Here is a 27,144-nt window from a genome sequence, read left to right as displayed (position 1 = left end):
CATTTTCCTGTGTTCCTAATAAGTAGGATTTAATTACAGACAATAAAATATACGTGCCTCAAATAAATCTGACCAAATATGCAATTTATACACGTAATAAAAGTGGTTAGTGACTGAATATTTTTATTATATAACAGAAGTTAATGTATTTTGTTCGCTATACATATTTTAATAAAAATTTCTCATTCGTTAGGATAATTGTGACCTTCACAATTGGACAAATCAAAAATACAGGAATAAAAATGTCCTGGTATAAATGTTATTACTCCAAAATTTGTATAATTACCGATTCAAGTATACAAGTAATGAAAAGGAACTTTATCTAGGAGATATTCCTTTAACAGTCTTCTTTTATAACAGAATGGTTATGAATAGAGATTTCATTAAATTCCGACGGATTATTACACATTTTTTATGATATTTAAATTGAGTAATTTTCGGGTCAAAATATGAAAACTGCTAAATGTACTTGTCGTTGTACATGTAAATCTGAACAAAATTCAGATATGGATAATTCACTACGAAATCAACATTGTTCATTACAGGTGAGGTACTTGTGAAAGTATATTTTCATATGTTTATTTATCAACTAATATAAATAAAGTTATTGAACCATAATATCATTTCTAGAAGCATAATTCATGATAACATTTCGGGTTTTAAAATTGTGAAAATTCAAGATTAATTCGATCAAATCCAGTCCTTGAACAAATATTCAGCAGTAGAACAGATTTTCTAAGTCCACTATCTTTTGATTAGTTTTAAACAATTGAAGCCAAAATATGAATTTTGTTTTATACAAACTTTTTTATTAATATTATCACATAGCTGCTGAACAAGATGCCTTGTAGCTAAAATTTAGGCATTGCAGGCATTGAGTAATCAGTTTTAATTCAGACTTGTAAATACTTTCCACCATATTTAGATAATCTACTTGGAATGTAACAAAACAGGAGTTATAGATTTTTCACAGTAAAGTTTGTCAACTTCGGATTGGTAATTAAATAATCAATATTTCGTGGATCGGTTGAAGTTAGACATTAACACCGTTGGATGCCGGTCAGCTCAGTGGTCTATCGGTTAAGTGCTCTGATGCGAGACTGGTAGGTCCTGAGTTCGAATCTCGCGAGTGCGGGATCGTGGATGCGCACTGCTGAGGAGTCCCATAATAGGACGAAACGGCCATCCAGTGCTTCTAGGTTTTCGATGATGATCTAGCCTCAGTTGACTCATGATCTCAACTCTATAAAATTACTAAAATCTCCACCGAACTCCTTCTGATAATTAAATAATCACTAACAAGCATGTGCAGAAACGTTCATGGACTCAGTAGTTCAAAGTAAATGATCAATAAATAATACGCTCTTGCATAATTTCATTAGTGAAACGGAAGTTATTTAGCTGTATGCATATACATAAATATATATTATGTATTGTGTTCATATGAGTTATGAAACAAATTATCTTAGCTAGCGAAATAACATGTAAACCATTCAAAGTTGCTAATTGTACAGAAAGCTTGATTATAAAAGTTGTCATTATACAGAAATATGTTCGTTTAACTTTAAGTAATTCCGATTAAAATTTATATTAGTCTGATATACTTCGGACATCTGTTTTTTCAGTGTATCCCTTTCTTATATGGCAGTTATCCAGAATTTATTCAACATTTATGTTGTGTAATTATGTTCTGTAAAGACTATTACTAGGAATCATCTGATTCAGTGGAACAGTTGATAATTCATTGAAACCATTTTATGCCCCCGAATTCCCTGCTATGGCCGAGGATGGACAGAGTCCGCTATCTTCCTTGACATGCTTTCACATGGCCACGAGTATGCAACCACTGCCATCTCACGGCATTACTGTTGTTTACGAAATTGAAAGGACGAAAAGCGAATGTCCTGCACTTTAACCGGGTTTTAAGGATACGGAGTATCCACCTGGGGGAAATAGAAAACCCTAATACCAAATCAATGATGCACATGGGCTCCAGTATCCTGAGGGAACAAACGACGTTTGAACCAATTATTGGTCATCGTTTATCATGGAACTGCATCTCCTAAAGTTGGTCCACTGCTTTGTGGATTGGACCTTTAGGTCAAAGGCTCCGGGTATGACCCCCTAAGAAAACCACCCGGTTCCGTTTGGGCACCTGGACAGTATCCTAGCCCTCACACAAATCGATTGATTTATGTGGGGCATATCTATTTGGTGCCTGCTTGTCCCATTGTTTATGTGTTTAAATAATAATAATAATAAGTGACCATTTTACAATCACATTTTGAAGGCAGTCACTTTATATACTTCTGTACATTAGGTAATCATAAGCAAATAAATGAAATTGTGTATGATTGGTATGTTAAATTTAACAATGCGCATGGTCGACATACATTCAGTACTATTCAGGAACAGTTACCGACTTATATTATTATAAACTCACTTTTTTCACCTATCATTGACTATTTTAATACCATCATTAAAAAGGATATTAGGTATAATTTAGCTATAAGACTAAGTATTTTAACATAACAAGATAATGGCATTTTTTCAGTCATAACTTCAGTTTGTTTAAAGAAAACAACCATGTTCACTGATATTCTTTTATTTATAATGTGGATTTAAGTAGTGGACAATCTCAATATTTTAATAAAAATCAAATGTAACAAATTCTATCATCATATATACTCCCATTTAGTAAAGATATTATAAGTTAGTTAAAGTGTTTTACCATCTCAAAATTAATAAACTATTTGAAATCAAAACAGTTTATTATTTCTATTATAGATTTTAATCGAAGCATTTCAACGTGGATACAAAATATGGATTAATTGTAATAGACTTATGTCCACTTACAAGAAGGGGCTTTTGCGGAGATCTGAGTAATTTTAAAGTTTGAATCATCAGTCAGTTGAAGCTAGAACATCATGGAAAACCTGGAAGCACTGGACGGCCGTTTTATCCTATTGTCGAACTCCTCAGCAGTGCGCATCTACGAACCTGCCTCGCGAGACTCTAACCCGGGACCTATTAGTCTCACGCGCGAGCGCTTCACCACTAGACCATTGAGCCGTCATCTAACAGTGTTAATGTCCAACCTCAACCGATCCACGAAATTGATAGGTCCTGGGTTCGAGTGTTGCGAGGCGGGATCATGGATACGCGCTGCTGAGGAGTTCGCCAATAGGATAAAACGGCCGTCCAGTGCTTCCAGGTTTACCATTATGGTCTAGCTTCAATTGAATCATAATTTGATGTACAAAATTATGTCCAGTTATTAAGTTAAAAGCACACATTCAATTGTTTCTTAATAACACAATAATAAATTAACAGATCTATACATTGAATGATACTTTAGGTACAATCTGTTAGCAAAAGATAAAAATGTTATTGTTTGGGTAAATTATGTTAATAAATTTCTATGATAAATCCCTAAAATATGAATAATGGATAGTTTTATCAGTTTCACAGGCACAAACTATGGAAGTGAGATATTTCACTTGATGATATTCAAAGAGTGAAGGTTGCAATTTTTATCCTAAAGTAAACTAAAAACCATTATTATTAATGAAATATTCATACTAAGCTAAATTTTGGTCCTTTCAATATCGTCTAAGACAACTACTTATAGATGCATACGGTTTTTCATATGCCTTTTAAAAATTCAAAAATATTCACATTAATTTCTTATTTTGCCTTTAGGGAATTTTCATAATGCTAAATTTAGCATAGAAAATAAATTGAAGACTCATGGTTCAATTCAAAGATATAAGTTTTAAGAGTATGTAAGGGCTATAGACGAAAGTGAAAAGAAAATAGAATCCAAATTTGATTGATAGACGTTTAATTGATACTGAAACAAGTTAGTGTTATAAAACCAAATACCTTATCTTAGAGTTCTAACTACATTACTTGATACTGTGATGTGGGTTACTTATATCCACGTAAGTAATATATAACAATGGTTGGGCATTGAATATATTTCAGTAGAAGATCGATAAGGAAAGAACGAGAACGAAACGCCATTGGTATGAAAATGCATGAACAATGAAATCAGAGTCCATGGACTGATATTTGCAGAAGAAACAGTCAAGATTGAGACAATTAATTCAAAGTTTGCAAGTTAAACGTTTATTGTATGGTTGTCAGATTTCATTGAAATATTCTGTAATTTCGTTTCAAACGCATTTCAATGCCCAACTCGTGTTCTCGTTCACTACAGTGTTACGGTCAAACATTTTACCAAATGTACTAGTCAGTGAGAATACATTTTTACTAGAACGTTAACTTACTAAGATTTAAAAAAAGGCATATCACAGTCTATAATTATCAAAATATAAATGTCATTGTAACATTATTTAATTTATAATCAACAAGTCTTCAAAGGAAATATAAACGTTTTATCCACTTGACTTCATAAATCTATTTGAAGTTTTACAATTTTAGTGATAAACAAAACATAACTTAAATTCACTTGAGATTGTTTGGTTGAATCTTCCCATTGATGTTTAGGACTGCAATTGATCAGTTTCCTATTGGCATATGTGTATACTGTGCGGACTGCCTTGATATAGCCATAATTCACAAGCATTATAAGCAGAGATGCATAGTGGCGCGTTTTGTCCTGTCTGGGGCTCGTCAGCTGGATTTACCTGCCTCCCAGAGTTGATGATCACTCTGGAATTCGTACACAGTAACATAATCTAATCAAATATGAAATTTCCTTATTGTTTGATTAAAATGACAAAGGCATGTATAATATTTTTGTTAAAACAGTGTACACTAATTAGCCTGTACATTATTTTTATTTTGATCTCAAATTTATCAGTATAATGCAGGACAAATAAACAAGTCAAGAGTTACATTGAGTCTGTGTTTCAAGAAGCATTGTAGTTTGTTTAAGTCGCTTAAATCCTGGGTGGCTTTATCGTAGAAGTAGAGAGTTCATGTGTTTTTCAAAATCCAACAAAATATTATGTCTTGATTTAATCCATAAAACTGTCAAGTCGGTTGTTTTCATACTAATATTACTCAAGAAGATGTGTAGCCTACATAGTATGGATATCATTTATTTCTAATTTCAGAATCCAATGTAGGACTTAGGTTATGTTACATTCTGATACGTAAATATTCACAATTAAATAAATTGCATAGAACCCATTTATTTCATTTTTATTATTTCATTACATCAAACTGATTTACATGTGAAACGAATGTTAATTCTGTTACTTGAATTTTGGACGGTGAACGACATCTACATTTAGATCAAAGGTCTGTTTTGTCTCACTAAAAATATACTGCAAAAATTCAATCTGCATCACTCGATATCACATTTAAGAAGATAGATTTTATCTCATTCAGTTGATTTTATTCGAAGACGATTGAAATAATATAATCCATTGTTTTAATTCAATAATTATCAATGATAATTTTTCCTCACATCATGTCTAAATCTAAATTTTCTCATTTTAAAAATAATGATATTAAGTGCTTATATGTAGTCCACAAGGAATCTTTAACCTAGGTTTCGTACTATTCATTGTTCATGATAGATGTGTATCTGTGATTATAAGGTAACTACCGCTTTCTGAAGGATTCGATCGATAATTACCCAGTTTCACTGGGCAATATAAGCCGCGACTAACTTCCTGTCTAATAAGCGACAGCTGACAAGATTTACATAAATATGTGATGAAAAAACAATAATTTAAATTTCATTAGTAGAAAAAATTACTTATCATAGTGAATAACGTGTTCATTTCCGCTGTAACACCTCTAGTTTGAATACTATCATTTGCTAACTGATGTTACATATAAATGTACAAATAAACAACACATTAATGTTCCGACAACACTAAGATTCTGTGGATGTATTATTCTATGAGCCAGAGATCAAATCTGAGGTGGAAGCATTCGAAAAAACGTGCAAGCAACGTTCACACACCTATGAGAAATATACAACCAAACTCTAGGTTCCCAAAATAGGGAGATAGCTAATTGTAAGGCAATTTAATGACTCACTTCTTATTGAAGAGTGTGCTGATGATATCGTCGAAAAAGAAAATGAAGGTTTTATGATTAAACTATCCAGCTGAGAGAACAAAACATCCTAAAAATCTTGTGTCCAAGCTACAAGTATATTTTACCATCTTAAGTAAATTTATCATCACAGAGTCTCAATAATGATTCTGTAACATACAAATGAAAATAATGAATGAATGGTAAAAAAAATAGCTTTTCATTAGTATCTTTTTATCAGTATGGGACATATGTGGGGATTGTAGCATTTTTATAGTTAAATTTACGAGTCAATATAAATTAGACAACCATCGAAATCTGGGAGCAGTAGACGGCTGATTCGATTTATTGTGAGACTCCTCAGCAGTGCGAATCCGCAATCCTGTGTTTGAGTCCCTCGTGCGGGATCGCAAATGCGCACCGATGGGCAGTCTCACAAGAGGTTAAATCGGCAGTCCAATGTTTCTGTGTTTTCAATGGTGGTCTAGCTTAGATTGATTCATCATGGGAACCAGTAGGTTCTTAGTGGAAGGATCTATACTTTTTGTTCAATGATGATTAATGTAACGAAGAGGATTCCTGTGGCTTTAATTATGAGGCTAAACCGTAAAAAAGTTTTTAGAACAATTCTTATACGAAATAAGCTCCTTTTTGTTGAAATAATATATGAATACATAACTCATCTATCATCAAGAGCGAAACCAATCGGTATCATACCCACATACCCATAATAAGAATGATAAACTGACACAACCGGAGTACACACAAACAATATTGAAGCTATGTGGTCGAGGCTGAGAGGGTTTTTGTAACCTTATCATGGTTCCAGAGACCAACTATTATGGAGCCATGTGGATGACTTCCTCTACCTTATGCATTAAGATTTTGGAACCTTTGAAACTTTTCCTAACCTTGACAAGTTTTTGGACCATATAAAAGGATGTATCCACTTTAATTGTTTAGTTTTGTATAATATATTTTTACTCTATGCTGACTGTTTACTGATTGGCTAACATTTCTCAAGGTCGCTTAAAATGAGTTCAAAGGTCGTCCATAAATTATAGTCTCGCTAATAAATTTAAGTACTCTCAAGTATTTTGTTTCAAAGTAACTGATGACAACTATGCACAGATTTCTTTTACTATATAAAACTTCTCTTAATTAGAAGCCTTTGATAATTTGCGATAAATGATAAAGGACGTCGTTTTTGAATAACAAGATAAAAAAAATTAATTTTTTCAACATGATTGTAAACTCGAAGTTTGTTACCTTGATTTGTAATAATTCGGATTATCCCAATGTTGATATTTCGACTGCATTGTGATCAGTCTTAGTGAATGACTATATGAATCCAGTAGCTAAGTGAATAACACATTGATACTTTGAACAAAAGGTACTAGGTTCGAATCCCAGAGTAAGTTTCTAACCCGGGATGGAAGTACATCCAGATAAATAGTGCTGAATGAAACGAAACACAAGTCCTAGATTCCACATTCCATCTTTTCAAATCTTGTTGCATGATTTAGTTTTATATAGAGTAAAATAGCTACACATTCGTTTTTATCATCAATTTTTCGCTCTTAAACACTGAGAATCGTAAAGACTTTATAAAATGTGAAGATAGATTATTAAAAATATTAACACTAGTTCTATCGGAATAGCACAGAGAAGAATAATAATATCTTCAGTTAGAACTCCATCAGGCTTAACTCTAGTGTGCCCAAATATTTATATAAATATTAGACAACTGCAAAACCAAAGATTGAAAGTTATCAATCAATGATTGCAATGGAATATACTGTATAACCAATCGTAATGAGTAGTAAGTGAACATTACAAACTGATAGGAAGTGATGACGAGATAAGATATTCTTTGATTTAGCGGACAATGGGCATTGGCAATGTCGCCGCTGGATTTTGGTGGTTCTCTAAAAAAAGGTTCATGTTAATGACTAAACATTTACTTCTCACATGCTTCTATTGGAAACCCCTTATCACCAACCTATGTAATAGGTTTGGTTCTTCTAGCTCTTGTGGTTATGAATATAACCAGATTAATTTTATAAATATAGGGTACACAGCTAAAAGCAGTTGTACTAATACGTAGATAAAAGTCCTCTGTACATACTTTTGTTGTTTAACCTAACTTTTGTTCACCGAATAAAACGTAAGAAGTAGTGATTTACTGATACAGATTTGTTAAATGTACATTGTTATATTAGATAAAAAAATTCTTATTCATTACTATTCTAACCGATAATAATCAATGCGTCATTATAAATATAAATAATACATAATAAGAGACTGACCAGTTGCGGTCCTAAACATGGATGGCCAGCAGGGGAATCCGGGACGCGCGTTTCGTTCTACTTGGGACTCGTCAGCTGGCAATACGCACAGTATGCACATTTGCCAATAAGAGACTGATCAATTGCAGTCCTAAACATCAATGGAAAGTAAATAAATAATATATTTGTGATATCCAAATGATATATCACAAAAATATTATATATATATATATATATATATGTAGCGAAAGGAAATAAAGTGCAGTTGGGAAGGCGTGTGATCCAGCTCAATTTAATCGAGCGTGAATCTATATTTATGGTCACATAAAAATACATTACGGACATGTGATGAGTAAGGTAATAAATGCACACACATACACTTACAAAAACACGACAATGTTGATAAGCGAATAATTAACAAGGTCAAAAAGTAGCTTGAGAGGAATCAATAAACTCACTTGTCCGGAAGCTAGAATAAGCTATGTGTGGGCTTAACATAACAAAAGACACTACAAGACATTAAAAGAGCTGGATCAGTACTAGTGATTTCTGACGGAAAGACTACCTGACCTAAGTTAGTACCTTCAAAGTCATCTTTATGATGCAGAAAAGAAATTCAATAAACATCAATGATAAACTAAACGTTGATAAATTATGATCTTAGGAGCAAACGGCTGCCAGATCAAATTTATTGATTTTTCATCAGAAACCCTTATTGTTGTTTGAAAAATAATTGGTGTGAGAAGGTCAGATCTGATATTATGAACTCATTTATAACCCCCCCCCCATGTTATAGTTCCATGAAAGTGAAGATGAAAAACTAAAAGTGTATTCAAATTTCATTAATGTATGATTTCTGAAATTTGATGGCATTATAGAAATTTCAACAAAGAATTTGTATGAATATATCACATTATTTATACTTTTTAGTTACTCATAACCTTAAACTCGGATTCAAACGTTGATTCACACTCCCTATTTTCTTATTATTATCCAGATGTCTTATATTTACTTTCGTAGTATCTTATACACCAAAAAATAACGTACTACATGTCAAATAAAGATTTTACAATTATAATTCGTGAAAAACTAATCATGATTTTTTATCAGAAGGGGTTTTGTGAATGTTATAGTAATTTTAATAGTTGAGATCATGAATCAATTGAAGCTAGACCACCATGTAAAACCTGATTTGTTTTGGTTGCGTTAACCAAACTTTGAAGGAAAAATACATCCAGTATAATTGTTTGAACTGCCCATATGATTATTATTATTATCGATTGAAGAATACAATTAGTGTTTTGTTGAAATTACATTCTTTAATAAATATAAATATAATTCATTTCATTTTAGATCTCCAATAATGATACAACTGATGGTGTCACTTCAACAAATTTCACAGAGGAACAAAAGAATATGATACTTAAAATAGAAGCCTATAACAGGTAGTGTATTCATTAAACTCTATTAGATCGTTTGGTTATTTATTGTAAAAAAAATTATCCGTTTCGTAAATTGAATGTTTATGATTTCAACCAGAGAACTAGGTATGTTGACTTGATACTCCGAAAAGAATTTATGAACTAAGTGTTAACCAATAATCAAATTAGCGGCAAAAGTCTCTGCTCAGTTGAAATAAGTAAAGATTATACGTAGAGATTAATAATTTGCGGCATACATTTTCAAGTCAGTCACGTCTTTGTCATTCATAATAACTTTAGTTCAGATTTACAGAAGCTACAAATCGTCTTCTGAAGGATATTTATAAGAATGTGTATTATTTAAAAAAATACATCAAGGTAAACGACAGATATATCATTTTTAAGCCCAAAACTGTAATCACTGAATATAGATAGTATGTTACTTGTTCAACGTTTGAACTATATTGATTTATATAATTTGATATCCCAGTACATGTAGACAATAAATATGAAATAAGATAACCTAAAAATTGAAACTATGTATAGTAACATAAGTTATACCGAACATGCCCTTTAACTAATAATCACTTACGTGTATTCTATTAATGTTCTAAGTATTCATATACTACCTACACTATATATATACTACTCTGGCTAAAACAAAACCTGAGTGCTTACTGTGTTTTCACTCACATTATTAATTTTTCAAATATCTTTTTATAATGCTAATGATCTGTAGTTCGTCCCAAATCATTGTAAAACTGTTTGTATTATTACCATAGTAGTGAACTAGAACATACTAGTGAACTAGAACACACTATTAGTAAAGATGATATTTTATGCACTGATTTTAACTGTATTACACCTCATCGCGTTTATCTCATTATTTCAAACTGCATTCCATCAAGACGAAGGCATATTATGGTAATTAGTTTTTTTTAAAAAAGGTAATGATAGCTGGTAAAGTGAACTCAAGCATTCATAGCCTGTTTAGTAAATTTGCAATATACATTTCATTCATTAATTGTATTTATTTCATCAACTTTAAAAACTTTCCACTACTAAATTGTGTAATGTTCTTAGCCAAGTATAATTGTAGTGGCTATTTGAAAAACAAATATCAGTCATGAAATCTGTTTTATCAATTTGTCTTATCAACCCCACAAAATCGCAAATCAAATTCACAAAGAACAGTCACGTTACTTCTTTGTCAGAAAGAAAAATTACTTTATATTATTACTTTTCGCTATCTAATGTTCATAGCCCAGAGAATATATGCTGGTAGACTCTACACAAAATGGTGTTATATCAAAGCATTTACCAACAAAAATCTAAAGATTTGTATTGTTCCATACAGAAACATTATGTGTCAGGAAGCTATTGATTTTGTTAATTCTAGTATCCACACTTATACACGTAAGATATTAAACAATACTTTATGGCAATATCATAGATAGTAACACTGCTGCATATAAAATGTAGGTCATAACGAACAAAAATATATCTTTGTTAATGTGAAATCAAGGGGTTCTAAACTAGTGTATGAATGGTATAGCCACAGTTACTAAGCTGATGAGCAATCCATGAATTTTTATGAACCTTCATATTTGATGTATCACGTTAAGTAGTTTGTTTTACGTTTTCCTTCGCTAATTACTTCAATATTAAACACCCATAACATATCAAGTGGTCTGACTACTAAAATCTTATTGAGAAAAATAATTTTATTCTTATATTGAAAACTGCTTGAACAGTTTATTGACATGGAGTTTTAAATTTTCATTAATTTGGCTAAAGTACCAAATGTCAAAATTGAGGAATAATTATTCCTTTTTCTTCATTTAAATGAAATGGTTTTGTATTTTGTTTCAGTTATCTGATAGAATATATAAATTAATTTTCAAATTTCAGGGAAATTATAAAAGAGATAGAAAGACTGCAAACGGAAAGTGTGAAAACTAATGATGCTATAAGTCTTTTAAAAGAACACTTAAATATTTCACAAAGTTCCTTCAAATCGCCTCAGGCTTTTCAAAGAAAAATAGCTTCATGTAGTAGTGTTCATCATCATAACTCTAGTATATCTGGTTCTAGCACTTCTTCATCTAGTATGCACAATAACAGTTCCTTGTGTAAAAATGACTGTGATCCATCATTCGAAGGCTCTCAACAAATGTACCAACTGAATAATGTTCAGTTAACAGAACGCTTGGAATTTCTCAGAAATCGACAATTGCAATTGATGTCAAGGATACAAAGTTTGAAGGTAATTGATTATGTTGTGATGGTTCTTTGTATTTTCAGTAATTAAATGGCCCTTTCATCTGTTGCAGTTTGATTTATTTGTTAATGATTCAAGTTAATTGAACATCAATCAATTAGAAATCTTTATTCTTTTTTGAATGAATAAATACAAATCCCACAACTTCATAGATTGAATTTTCGTGTTAAGCAAAGCTTAATGGCGAACTCTGAGTAGACGATCTAGTTTAATATTTCCTCTGTCAGTCGTTTGAAGATGCTTGAATTCCGAAAATTCCAGCGATATGGAGAATAAGATAGAAAGCTATAAAAGAGACTTCTTTGGAAATGATTTTGTGGGCTGAAACTTCGTACATGAATACAGAAATTGTATGTTCCACTGTTGTGTATCAATACTTGTCTGTCTTTAATTATGATAATACATTAGAAACCGTAAACAGTATTAAAAGTTTAGATGGTATTCATCAAAGATCAATATCATTTTGAGTGTGATTGACAATCGCGTAGTACATGACAGCTGCTTCATCCTGGTATAGGACTGACTGTTTAGGGATATACACTGAGCACCATTTATCAAAGATCAAGCAAATATTTATCTGACGAATAAAAAGTGAACCGGTTATCACACCCTATAACACATACTAATTGAAATTATAGTTGTGCTTAATACCAAAAACATTTTGAACCAAATAGAAATTACTTTGTAAATTCTGACAAGTTAAAACAATTAACGGAAATCATAAAAAATTAATTTCAGATATTCTCGCCATTTTGTAAAACAGAGTGCACGATCCAGAATATGACAAAATTAGATACCCTTCTTTTGTACACAGAGCCGGGAGAGTATAGATAAACGTTTTCAATAATAATATGTAGTTTCACTAAGTTTTCAGTATTATTTTGTCTACGGGAGAAACAATATTTAACCAGTTTTCGTTGACTTTTATATTTTATTACGCATCGATGGTTTGTGTGATTTAGTTAGCTTCATTCAAGCAGATGAAGTGAAATATACTCATGAAGTCCTATAGACCATAAATATTCATTTCAGATGTACACTACTTTTATTATATATATAGTTCAACTGATGTTTAACTTCATAACAATGTAGATCAATTGAAGGTTTTCAAATCAACAGTTATATCAACTATTTTGCCAAAGTATTTAAGCATCAGTAAAAAACTGCATTAATTAAACAACCCAAACGTATCATTCGCTGGTTATGTGGAAACTGTTTCAGAAATTAGATATGAGTACAGCACTGATATTACTACACATTACTAATTTTTAACTTTGAAAAACCTGCTTAATAGACAACTACTTAATTATCTAACGTTTTAAGATCCTATGGTATATTATTGAAATATACTAAAGCAATCTAAGAAGCTTAGAGATTACAATGAAAGTGTTTCACTTATCTTGATTAGTAAATTATGACTATTATTATCAAACCTCCTTTATCTTAAATCTTTGAAAGAATTCTGATTTGAAAACTATATTCTTTTTACAAGAAGTTCATGACCATTATTTTATATTATGAAAGTAAACTTGGATTGTTGGATCGAATTCTTATAGCTTCTGCTATGTGTAAGAGACGAGATAGAACCCCATAAAGAAAACTAGTAGGAATACGATAAATAACTTTAAATGACTGATTTCTGTCAATTATATGTGACCGCTATCGATCAAGTGTGAAAGAACCCAGCTCCATATTGACTTGACAATACCTTTTCCTAACCACGAAGGGAGGTGTTCACTAACTCTTTGGTTCAGTTGTCTAGTAGTGCGCCCAATATAGCTTTCTCCACAGGAGCAGATGAATTCGTAGATGCACACAGAAGTGGCATAACCAGTAACTTATTCTTTAGTCGGGGGATCACCATAGATCGGGTCGAGTAGGATAGACAGAGGTTGGCTGCATCAAACGTTCTCTTCACTGCTCTAGTCAGTCTATCACGTAGTACATCATCAGCTAAACTTATTTATCGTATTCCTACTAGTTTTCCTTATGGGGTTCTATCTCGTCTCTTACATATAACAGAAGCTATAAGAATTCGATCCAACAATCCAAGCCTTTGTGTTCATAAGAAATTTGTAACATCCTTTCCTCTCCCTTGACCTTAATAAATAATTTTATTTTCCATACTCTTTCTTCGTTTATTTTTCTTCACCCCCTCTACCAATGATTTATTTATTTTTTCAAATATTCGCTTCACGATCTAATTATCTGAACACTTCTTGTTACGTAATCTTATATTAATTTTATGAATGGTATTTCAGTGTCTATATTTTCTAATCGTTGACCTATTTCCTATTATGTAACATTGATTCAAGCCTTTATTATTCTTATCACAACTAGTACACCTGTCATCACACTACCAATTTGTACTTTTCACCTATTATTATTTTTAGTTATCTAATCTATTCTACTGTTATCATTGACTCATAAACTGACTTGATTGGTTTAATATTTCGTATATGCTTATAAATATTACTGTATATTAAAGTGCACACAGCTGAGGAGTCCCATAATAAGACGAAACGGCCGTCCAGTGCTTACAGGTTTCCCTTGGTGGTCTAGCTTCAATTGACTTATGATTTCAACTATGAAACTAAACTTGTCAGAAAAATTACTGCTAAATTTGTTTTGTGTAGTTTAGTAAATCAGAAAGACGATCATACTGAATATTTATAATCAAACAAATTTGACCAGTGTCTTTTGTAAAACGTTAGTGTTAATAAAATATAAGAAAAAAAACGAAAAAACAAAATTGTAAATTTTTGACTGAAATACAAAATAAGGTTTGTTCTCTTTTTTTTATTTTTATCCATCCTATTTCGATTTTTCGTTGGTTAAATAAGAATGGAAAATAAATATTTACCATAAATTGTACATCACATGCAATAGACTAGTTGATACAAGTATATATATCATTCAGTCTAACTAGTAAACTGTATTAAACCCGACTCAAGTTATAATGTAGTGCCGTGCCTCAATAATAGTTCGCTTCGATAACCGTTATTATACCAGTCCTTAACGGTGTATAAAATCTGAAGGCAAAAGGAAGCGGCAACTACATTTTTATTGATGAATGATGCAGACCAGAAAGCTGTGGGCACATGAGCAAATGTAAGCGAGAGAAGCAAAGATGATGCATAGTGGAGATGGCTGGGAAGCCAACTCATTTTAAGCAAGCATTAATCAACATTTATAGTCAGACAAAAATGAATGACAGACATATGATGAATAAGATACAATGTGTGCACATACATACGCTCATATAAAAAGTAGTCAAGGTTAACAAGCGAACAATGAACAAGATCAAAATATGACTCATAATGTATAGGTGAATTGGCTTGGCCAGTAGCTAGAATAAAGTATATGGGCTTAACATAACAACCGATACCACAATAACTTTCTATAATGCCGTGAGAAAACGAAAGTTATCTCATTGTATTATCAAAATTTATCAAAGGGACTAAGTGTTTTAAACAGTTATAATTAATAGTGTACTCAATCGATTTGTTCAGGTGTTGTTTTCATAATAATAATAATAAACTTTAATCTGGTAGTTGTTACATTAGAAACATTAGATTAATATTAATATAGTGTTAAAATATATTACCATTTGGTTTACCATCAATATAAAATTAAGTAAAGAATACAACAGTGTCATCATATAGAAGTCCGTGAAATATAGAATACAACGATACCATCATATAGAAGTCCGTGAAATATAGAATACAACGATACCATCATATAGAAGTCCGTGAAAATTTCAACCATAATAAATTTTGAACTTAATATAAAAGATATATTTTTGTTTTCACTTCAACTAAGAAAAAAAAGAAAAGCGATTCTTTCAGTTTTGCAATTATTTATTTATTTGAACACATCAATATTGGTACAAGGGGGCACCAGATATATATGCGCGACACAAAAATGTCATCTCATTTAATTGTGTGAGGGCTATGATACTGCCCGGGTGACCAGACCCGACGCAAGTGGTTTTCTTGAGGGCTACACCTGGAGCCTTTGACCTAAAGGTACATTCCACAAAGAAGTGGACGAACTTTAGGAGATGCAGTCCCATGGTAGACGGTGAACAACGATAGGTTCATAGGCCATTTGTTCCCTCGGAATACTGGAGCCCATGTGCACCATTAGTTTGGAATCAGTGTTTTCCAACTCCCATAGGTGGACTTTCCGTGTGCACCAACCCGGCTAAAGCGACGGACATTCGTTTTTCGTCCTCTCAATTTCGTAAACAACATCCCTGCTACGAGAAGTCGGTTAGTAGGATTTCCCTGGTAGAGGCTATATACGCGTGGCCGTGTGAGAGCATTTTGAAAGAGAGGGCGGCCCCTCTCCATTCCCGGGCGTACCAGGGCATTTGGGGGCAGTTTTGAATCATATCCATAAATGATATGAAAAGTACTTCTACATATAATTTGGCCATCTTTCATTCATTTACTGAATAATAAAATTAAAAAAAATTTTTCATTAAAGAGAGAATTTAATAATCAAGGGTGTGATTGACAAATAACTTATTATTTTTTGCAAAAAAAATATCTTGATAATTGTATTATTGTTTATTAGTTGGGCGTGATTTACATCAACTATCCAATTCGTTAGATATAAGAAATTTATTTGTCTTGATTGATATTTACTTTAAGGTATTTAAAAATACGAAAGCCTTCCATTAGATTTTAGATAGTTTCTTCTGAGTAACGTGGTAAGAATGAGAATAATAAGCACATATGAAGTCAACCTTTACCTTTTAGTTACAATGAAGAAATAGTTCTAGAAGGAATGTATGTAAATGAAGACAATGTATATGCATTAGCTATCGTTAATAGTAAAAATTCATTATACACGTGATCAATGTGGAAATTATGTAAATTTCGAAGCTTATAATGTTTTTATTTAAGAACTTATCTTGTTAACATTCATCTAAAGTTATCAAAAGAAGCAGTGACCAGTGGAGTTCAAACCACGTCTGTTGTGAGATATCAACTCACTGAAGACAATTGGTGAACGGTTGCTCAACTTCGTGGATCAGTTGAAATTAGACATTAACACCGTTGGATGCCGGCTCAGTGGTGTATCGGTGCTCCGGCGCGAAGCTGGTAGATCCTGGGTTCGAATGTCGCGAGGCAGGATCGTGGATGCGCACTGCTGAGGAGTCCCACAGTAGCGCGAAACGGCCGTCCAGTCCTTCCATGTTTTCCATGGTGGTGTAGCTTCAATTGACTCACGCCTTCAATATATAGTTTCCTTTTAAGATAGGTTTAGTGAAATAAGTAACAAACTTATTTTTTACCACAAATTAGATAGAACGAATACAGCTCAGGTTAAATATGCTAAAGCAAATTTGTAATTTTACTTTTTTCAAAAATCTGTCTTAAAATTATTTATTTACATTTTCATATTCAGCAATCGAGATTGGTACTTATGCATCATATGCAACAGCTATATGAAACACAGAAGATGAAATCAAAAAATGAAAACCTTTATCAAGAGACTGACAATCAAGGTTGCTATGAATGTCGTGAAAATATTTCACATCCTCTCGTTGATAAAACACCAGATCTTCATACATCTTCATGGTTATCACATACAATAAAACATCGTTCTGACAATTTCCCATTAAATTCAAACATGATGAGATCATTGGTTGATCGTGAATGTCAAACCAGTTTCAATGCAGAATCACAGGAAAAACTGAGTAATAATAGACTAGATCATGAGTTTTGTTTATCAACATTCATGAAACATAATTCATTACCTATTTATTCTAATAACGATAGTTGTAATTACGCTGATAATGTAATTTCAAATACTACATCCAATATTTCAGCATTGGCAATGATAGCAGCAATGACAGCAGCTACAATCTTTAAACGAACATTTCAGCAATCTGTCTGCCAAGTACCTAACACAAATTCAGATAATTTATATAAAAAGGACTTTGAACCAAAAAATGATTCTGCAGTTAATTATTCAATATTACCTATGGAATCACAGTATTGGTCAGAGTTACACAATCGACCCTCTGTCAAGGTTAGTTATGGTCTGCCTTAATACGTAACAAGAATATATTATTTAGAAAATCAGCCTTTTATCACATCAAAGAAATTGCAGCCAAATTATTGGCAATTGTAAGATACTTCGTTGGGGGTAATAAACTAACTAGAATATACATTAATGTGTATACTACCCATTTACCACTTTTTCTGTTTAACATTATTTTAATAATCCTTTGTTAAGTGATATGTATAGTAGCAACCTACTTTCTTCTTAATGACTTGTAATTAAAAAAGATACTACGAAGGTAGTATTCAATAAAGTACATTTACTTTTATATGGTTCATGTGACTGAATCAATTACATACCTTTGATTTCATGTATAGTAAATGGAATCGACAATATCATTTTTATTCATTAAGATAAATATTATTACTAATTCACCTGCAAGTATATCTGTAATAAAAGGCTTTTTTGGAGAAAAACAATAATGAATCTGAAGTGAAATAGTTTTCTTTCGGATTATTACTTTTTAAATGGCAAATAAATACACACCTATTGTAGTGAATAAGAACACGGGTGGGGACAATCTAATGCATGTAAGTATAAATTACAGACCATCTCACTAAATTCTGATAACCATACAGTAAACAGTTAATTTGCTAAATAACAATCAATTGTCTCAATCTTAACTGTTCCTTCTGCAAATCTCAGTCTGTCTTCTCTGATTTCATTGTTCATGCATTTTCGTACCGATCTCGCTTCATTCCTGTTTGTTCTCTATTAATCTTCTGCCAAAATACATTCTATGTCTGACCATCACCATATACTACTTATGTGTATATAAGTAGACCACACCACACTATCAGTAATGTAATATTAACGAAATATGTCACATCTGTGAAAGAAAATTCCTATAATTTCTCTAAATAAATCCAAAGGCGTATTTGTCCAACTTTAATGTAGTAGAATTGATCATAAGCTAATAATTATACTAGTATTTCCTTAATAAACATATACATTATTTAGTATTTCAGTAGTCAGATTATCTGATACGATGAATATTGTTATGGTTCCAAGGCATAAGAAAGTATTATATATAATATATGTAATATGATAAGCTTAATTAAGCTGAACGAAATTACTTGGTTGTTCTAGGCTAGTTTGATTTACTGGGATTTCTCACTAGTAGATATCACAATTTGGATGGCAGCATTTTTGACGTTGCTAATGGTGTTGAGTAAAGCATAATCGTCACGTGTATTTTCAAAGTTAATTTCTTATTGTGATTTATCATACAGTGCAAATAGGATTATTCCTATATTCTCTTTATTTTACGTGTTCAATTTTAAACGTGTCATTCCTAAGCAAATGCACTTTACAGATGAAAACATCGGTAATATTTAAGCCGAAAAGTCAACTCCTTTGAAATGTAGTAGCAGACGATGTTTAAAAAGTCAATAACGTGAAACGATATCCAAGTAAACATGTTATCATTGTTATTTCATTCGTAAAGTTATTCTATATGAGATTCAGTTACATTTAAGTCAAAATACGAAATGTTATTTCTTTCACAGATGCTGTTTGTAAGTATTTTGCATGCACATGAGTTTAAATGTGTGACTATCTAAAGAAAGAAAGAGTAAATTGTGTAGTTTATTATTGTCTCCAGCAACCACTAAAAAACTCCTTCCACCCTAGAAAAAACATATTTACCGCGTATCTAATTAGTCTTGACATTATAAAGTACATTTTTTCTATCCAACAAAGCTAATAAATAGTTTTAATTTTTTATACTTTATTGGATAACAACCTCATCATTAGAAAAATGATCCAAATGAATGTCTAAAAGATGACTATCAATTCTACAATCACACTACTTTCAGCAAGCCTCCCTGCATCAGTAATAGAACAGATCTACTTCCACCTCCTCAGCCTGCATCAAGTTCTTCTTCATACTACTTAGATAATAAAAATCTATTTCCATCTATCTCTTCTTCAGATACGAGCAAATTACTGAACAGCGGCTTACTAATTCCAGCTATATCACGTGAAACAGAACTGATAAATCCATTAGAATCTGCTTATTTTCATAATATACCAAAAAGTATGAAAATACCTAACCTTGATTCATCTAACACTTGTGAAACAGAACAAACGAAAGGTTATGAACGGAAAGAATCAAAGTTAAAAAACTCCCTAGATAATAATGAAATGCACAATAACCCTCGATTGGCAACTTCCAGCAGGACACGTGACAGATTTTCTGATCGTTTATTACAAGCTCGTCAAGCGATTGATGAATGGAATTTTCAAAAACTTTATGAGGTAAGCGACAAGGTAAACCAACGGGAAAGTCTGGCCACTGAAATAAACAATCAATTAAACGTAGTGAATGAAAAATTAGTTAATGATCAGTCATATTCCCAACAAAGTCCTCTGGTAAATAAATTAAATTTTTGCAAAGAATGTTGCTTAGCTCCCGATTTTGTGCCTTCAACAGTTGCTTCAAGGACTAATACTTCCAACGACTGTTCTATCCAATGTGCAGAAACTATTACAAAAAATATATATTCAGATAGGAGTCATCCTAAAGCTACATTCACAAACTCACAACCTAATTTATCAAAACCAATGCCAATTCAAATTGTCAAACCGGCAATTAGAAATCATGAACATATTACAAAAGCTAATGACAATATTAAACAAATAGACGTAAAAACCGAGAACCAAGGTGTAGATAATAAAGGAATTCAGACACATCGTTCACAGCAACATGAAAATCGTAGCATTTGCAAATACAAGGACAAGAAAGAAATCAGTGACAAACGACAAATTAAAGGTGTGCTAATAAATGAAAGTTCAAAGTCTGAAAGAAGTAATAGAACAAATAGAAATTCTAGGTACGTTAACAGTTAGTTTTATAAACAGTTGAATTATTATGTAATTCCTATTGGATAAAGAGCCTAGAAAGTATTGTTAATATTATAGTTGAATTCATGAGTCAATTGCAGCTAGACCATCACAGATAACCCTCAAGCATTGGACGGCCTTTTCGTCCTAGTGTGGGACTCCTGAGCATCAACGATCTCGCCCCGCGAATTTGAACCCAGGACCTATCATTCTCACACGTGAGCGCTTAACCTTTAGACCACTGAACCGGCTTTCAAAGGTGTTATTGCCTAACTTCAACGGCTGCTCAATTTCGTGGATTGGTTGAAGTTAGACATTAACACCGTTGGATGCTGGATCAGTGGTCTAAAGGTTAAGCATTCGCACGCGAGACTGACAGGTCTTGGGTTCGAATCTCGCGGAGGGGGATCGTGGATGCGCACTGCTGAGGAGTCCCATACTAGTACGAAACGACCATCCAGTGCTTCCAGGTTTTCTACGTTGGTCTAGTTTCAATCGACTCATGAATTAAACCATAAAATTACTAGAATCTCCACAAAACTCCTGTTGATATTGGTAATATATCAAAGTTTTTTGTTAAAAAAAGTTACTGAACAACGATGCTGAAGATGATCGTAAGACGAAAAATGTCTTATAAATGTAAAATTTGTAGTAGTATAATCTCCTGAGTAATTTAAATAATTTAAATGTTTACTACAAGTAAACTTAACTTACAACACTCAAACGTTTGTTCATACAAGAAATGAATTGGATTAGTGCAAACAGTCGTATTTTATCGAATCAACTGTGTAATTTGATATTTTGGTTTCATATCTTCTAAAGTTGGTTGCACCGATCGATTGGTTACCCTTAATTTATTACACAAGAAAAAAGTATTATTTGACAGTATTACTGTCAAATTATTGAATCTTCAACTAAATTTAGGGAACTTGTAGTTCGGCAACAGCTTTGATTTTGTTAATTCAATGAAATCGTTCTTATATAATGTACAGTCAGGTGTATACATATTGGATAACTAATCTATTTGAACGTTTTTAATTAAAACACCATATAAATAGAAACTTTGTCATTAAATGTTTGGCAATATACATACATTATGGCTTCTCTTATCATTGTCATCAGTAATGAAAAGTGTAACCATGTTTTAGTTTACTGAGTATAAATTAAGGAGTTAGTGTTTAGGATCCGTAAATCTTTTAGCATTAGAGACTATCTGGCGTAACATACTTCTGTGAAGTAAATAATTTCCTTTTAGGGAGGTTATTTAACATACATAAAATGAACTAAAATAAAAATTATTCCATTGGAAAGCCCTATATAACACCGTTAAAACTACTAATACTCGAGTCCAATGTATTACAAACGTCTATATGTACTCAGTTTGACATTGTTAGATATCTGGAGGTAGTCAGAAGAAAGCCATGTACCTAGTTCACGAATGAGTCAATTACACCAACATTAAGTGATCATAAACTTGAAGAGACTGAATCTCCCCTTTGTGTATATCTAGTTGTAGACTGTAAACTAGGACGCGTCGTATGTATACAGAATCCTGTCAACTACTCTCAATCGTTTTACTCTAAGACTTATTGCAAGAGGTTTCATGTCACTCAGACATTTGATCATACAATAACTTGAACAATAAAATTTGATCATCACTGAGGATTATACAAACATGATGTTAAACACTGATTAGTGATCCATTTTTCTATTTTCCATCACCAAGATACTTTTCAGATTCCAATTTACAATTCGCCAAAAAAAAATGGTAATATGCTTTAAAAAGGAAACCAGTTATGGCAAAATTTGTCATGATGGAATTATTTTAACTTTGAGAGAATACAGGCTTAAGAGAAATGAATTTTAGTCGGTCTACATATCAAATGCTTAAATCTAGAGCTATAACAGTTTGTACAGTATATTCAATAGATCAACCGATTACGGTATATAAACTCCGCCTTAGTCAGTAACTTTCTAGTAATTAATCTCATGTTGTTTTTTGTCCTGATTGAATTTACAGATTACGGTAAAATTGTAATTATTTGGACAGCAATTTGAAATCAGAGTAACTCTGTATCATAAATTAAATAAGCCAAATACGAGAATGGATTTTGAATACGTATATTTCGTGCACTAACTCCGCCTGTAGCTCCACCAGGGGCTACTGCCGGTCCCAAGCCCGGGTAAAGGAGGAGGGTTGGGCATGGGGTTAGCGACCCCATCCCGTAGAAAATCAACTCGCTAAAAAAACGCTAACCAGAAAAAATCATTCAAACCATTCAAACTCTGCCCTGGGAGTAGAAGGAAAAATGACGTCTCATGATGAAAGCCGAGTTCCTTCGGAAGTCATGAGGCCGATGCACCTTCTTACAACCAGAGCGACAATTTTTATAGGTACATGGAATGTCCGGACAATGTGGGAGACCGGTAGAGTCTTCCAAATTTCTGCGGAAATGAGGAAATACAACCTGGAAGTGCTTGGAATCAGTGAAACACATTGGACGCAGGTTGGACAACAACGACTGTCTTCAGGAGAACTTCTGTTATACTCCGGTCATGAAGAAGAAAATGCCCCACATACACAAGGAGTGGCACTGATGCTGTCTAGAAAAGCACAAAATGCACTTATAGGATGGGAATCTCATGGACCGAGGATCATCAAAGCCTCCTTCAAAACAAAGAGAGAGGGCATTACAATGAACATCATCCAATGCTATGCGCCGACCAACGACTACGATGAAGACGCTAAAAATCAATTCTACGATAGGCTGCAGTCAATCTTCGAGAAGTGCCCAACCAAGGACCTGACCATTCTAATGGGAGATTTCAATGCCAAGGTTGGAAAGGACAATACTGGATACGAAGACGTCATGGGACAACATGGACTGGGAGGAAGGAACGAAAACGGTGAGAGATTTGCAAACCTATGTGCCTTCAATAAACTGGTCATAGGTGGCACCATATTCACACACAAAAACATACACAAAGCCACTTGGATTTCACCGGATCACACTACACAAAATCAAATCGACCATGTCTGCATCAACAAAAAGTTCAGGAGGACGATGGAGGATGTGAGAACCAGAAGAGGAGCTGATATAGCATCCGATCACCATTTGCTGGTCGCTAAGATGAAACTAAAACTCAAGAAGCACTGGACAATGGCGCGGACAACATCACAAAAGTTTAACACGGCCTTTCTTCGAGATGCTGACAAACTCAACGAATTTAACATAGCCCTCAGCAACAGGTTCGAGGCCTTTCATGACCTACTCAATGGAGAGGGAACCACCATAGAGAGCAGCTGGAAAGGTATCAAGGAGGCAATCGTTTCAACATGTCAGGAGGTTCTGGGCCAAAAGAAGCACCATCACAAGGAATGGATCACTGTTGGTACACTGGATAAAATTGAAGCAAGGAGGAACAAGAAGGTAGCAATCAATATCAGCCGAACAAGAGCAGAAAAAGCCAAGGCACAAGCCGAATACACAGAGGCAAACAAGCAAGTGAAGAGGAGCATCAGGACCGACAAACGTAAATATGTGGAAGATTTAGCGATGACAGCGGAAAAGGCTGCAAGAGAGGGAAACATGAGACAACTGTATGATACAACCAAGAAACTTGCTGGAAATTACCGTCAACCAGAAAGACCAGTGAAAAGCAAGGAAGGCAAAGTAATCACCAACATTGAAGAACAACGAAACAGGTGGGTAGAACACTTCAAGGAACTCTTGAATCGACCAGCTCCACTGAACCCACCCAACATCGAAGCAGCACCCACAGACCTCCCAATCGATATTGGCCCACCAACAATTGAAGAGATAAGCATGGCCATTAGACAAATCAAGAGTGGCAAAGCAGCGGGACCAGACAACATCCCGGCAGAGGCACTGAAAGCAAATGTAACAGCAACTGCCAAGATACTCCACATCCTCTTCAGTAAGATTTGGGATGAAGAACATGTACCAACAGACTGGAAAGAAGGACTTCTCATCAAGATACCAAAGAAAGGCGATCTGAGCAAGTGCGACAACTACAGGGGCATCACTCTCCTCTCAATACCAGGAAAAGTCTTCAACAGAGTATTGTTAAACAGGATGAAGGATTCCGTGGACGCTCAACTTCGAGATCAACAAGCTGGATTTCGTAAGGATAGATCATGCACAGATCAAATCGCAACTCTACGTATCATTGTGGAACAATCAATCGAATGGAATTCATCACTGTACATCAAATTCATCGACTACGAGAAGGCATTTGATAGCGTGGACAGGACGACACTATGGAAGCTTCTTCGACACTACGGCGTGCCTGAGAAGATAGTCAACATCATACGGAACTCCTATGATGGACTAAACTGCCAAATCGTCCATGGAGGACAACTCACCGACTCGTTCGAGGTAAAGACCGGTGTTAGGCAAGGTTGCCTACTCTCACCCTTTCTCTTTCTCCTGGTGATCGACTGGATTATGAAGACGTCAACATCTGGAGGAATGCACGGGATACAGTGGACAGGCAGGATGCAGCCTGACGATTTAGACTTCGCGGATGATCTGGCTCTTCTATCACAAACGCAACAACAAATGCAGGAGAAAACGACCAGTGTAGCAGCAGCCTCAGCAGCAGTAGATCTCAATATAAACAAAGGGAAAAGCAAGACTCTCCGATACAATACAATATGCACCAATCCAATTACACTTGACGGAGAAGCTTTGGAGGATGTGGAAATCTTTACATATCTGGGCAGCATCATTGATGAACACGGTGGATCAGATGCAGATGTGAGGGCGCGGATCGGCAAAGCAAGAGCAGCATACCTACAGCTGAAAAACATCTGGAGCTCAAAACAATTGTCAACCAACACCAAGGTTAGAATTTTCAATACAAATGTCAAGACAGTTCTTCTGTATGGGGCAGAGACGTGGAGAACTACGAAAGCCATTATCCAGAAGATACAAGTGTTTATTAACAGCTGTCTACGCAAGATACTTCGGATCCGATGGCCAGACACTATCAGCAACAAGTTACTGTGGGAGACAACAAACCAGATTCCAGCGGAGGAAGAAATCAGGAAGAAGCGCTGGAAGTGGATTGGGCACACTTTGAGGAAATCACCCAATTGTGTCACAAGACAAGCCCTCACATGGAATCCTGAAGGTCGAAGGAGAAGAGGAAGACCAAAGAACACATTACGCCGAGAAATAGAGACAGACATGAGAAGAATGAACAAGAACTGGAAAGAACTAGAAAAGAAGGCCCAGGACAGAGTGGGTTGGAGAAAGCTGGTCGGCGGCCTATGCTCCATTGGGAGTAACAGGCGTAAGTAAGTAAGTAAGTATATAATAAGTAGACAAGTAAATGAGTAGGTAAAGTGTGGTAGTAAAGTGAACATTATCATAGTTAAAAACTGAATAAAAATATTGAAGTTTGTGAATACAGAAGATATAAATGACCTTCACATTCATTCAAATCTTGATAATAATAAACTGTTGCCTGATTTACCATTAAGCAGATTCAAAACAGCTTTGGGCATGTCATATTTGATAACAGAATAATACCACCATTTTCTCATTTTAGTCCCCTTGATTATGAGTGTATAATTGACTCATCAGCAAATAGCTATTTTCGTAGGAGCTTTATTTAACCGGTAAGTAAGTGGCAAACTTCTTTGAATCAGACATCGAAATAAATTCTTGTATTAATGTTCCAATACAATGAAGACTGTTAAAGAGATAAATAGTGAACTACTTCTTAAATACTGACTTTGATAACAAAAAAATGTTATTATAGCAATCATAATCACAGCATCTATTTTAGGATAAAGTATCTATCCTTAATTGTAAAATTCAAATAATAGAAGGAAACTAACATCTTGCTTTGTTTTTGTTTTTTTTTTAATTTTAGTACACAGCGCAGTGTGGCATGGGTTGACGAAGTCTTGTCACATCCATTGTCTAACAGTGCTAAATCTGATAGTTTTGTATCTAACACAAATGCTGATTTGGTGCTTAAAAATGATGTATCTAACAGTTCTAGTAACAACTGTAGTGAAAGACTTAACAAATATTCCAACCACTATAATGATAAGAATATAACTGTATCAAAACATATTGAAACACATCAACCAATCAAAACAATACCATCAACTGTAGTGACAACTGTATCGCGTCGACTGCTTCCAACTCCAAATAACAATATAATGAACACTAATTAA

At 33.6% G+C, this 27,144-nt stretch overlaps 1 protein-coding gene across 1 annotated transcript; it reads left to right on the top strand.

Moving 5' to 3' along the window:
* Positions 1–449: 449 nt before the first annotated feature.
* On the top strand, positions 450–27,144 carry Smp_162810 (dentin phosphoryn, putative; the record flags this gene model as incomplete). The annotated part of the gene is made up of 6 exons (XM_018790973.1): positions 450–545; positions 9,660–9,751; positions 11,639–11,993; positions 17,427–18,053; positions 19,842–20,920; positions 26,835–27,144. 6 exons carry the CDS (start codon positions 450–452, stop codon positions 27,142–27,144), a joined length of 2,559 nt encoding a protein of 852 aa, XP_018645824.1.

The sequence above is a fragment of the Schistosoma mansoni genome (assembly GCF_000237925.1).
Source record: "Schistosoma mansoni, WGS project CABG00000000 data, chromosome W unplaced supercontig 0185, strain Puerto Rico, whole genome shotgun sequence".
Lineage (NCBI taxonomy): Eukaryota > Metazoa > Platyhelminthes > Trematoda > Strigeidida > Schistosomatidae > Schistosoma > Schistosoma mansoni.
The sequence above is the reverse complement of the archived record's forward strand: the minus strand, read 5'-3'. Positions and strand labels throughout refer to the sequence as shown.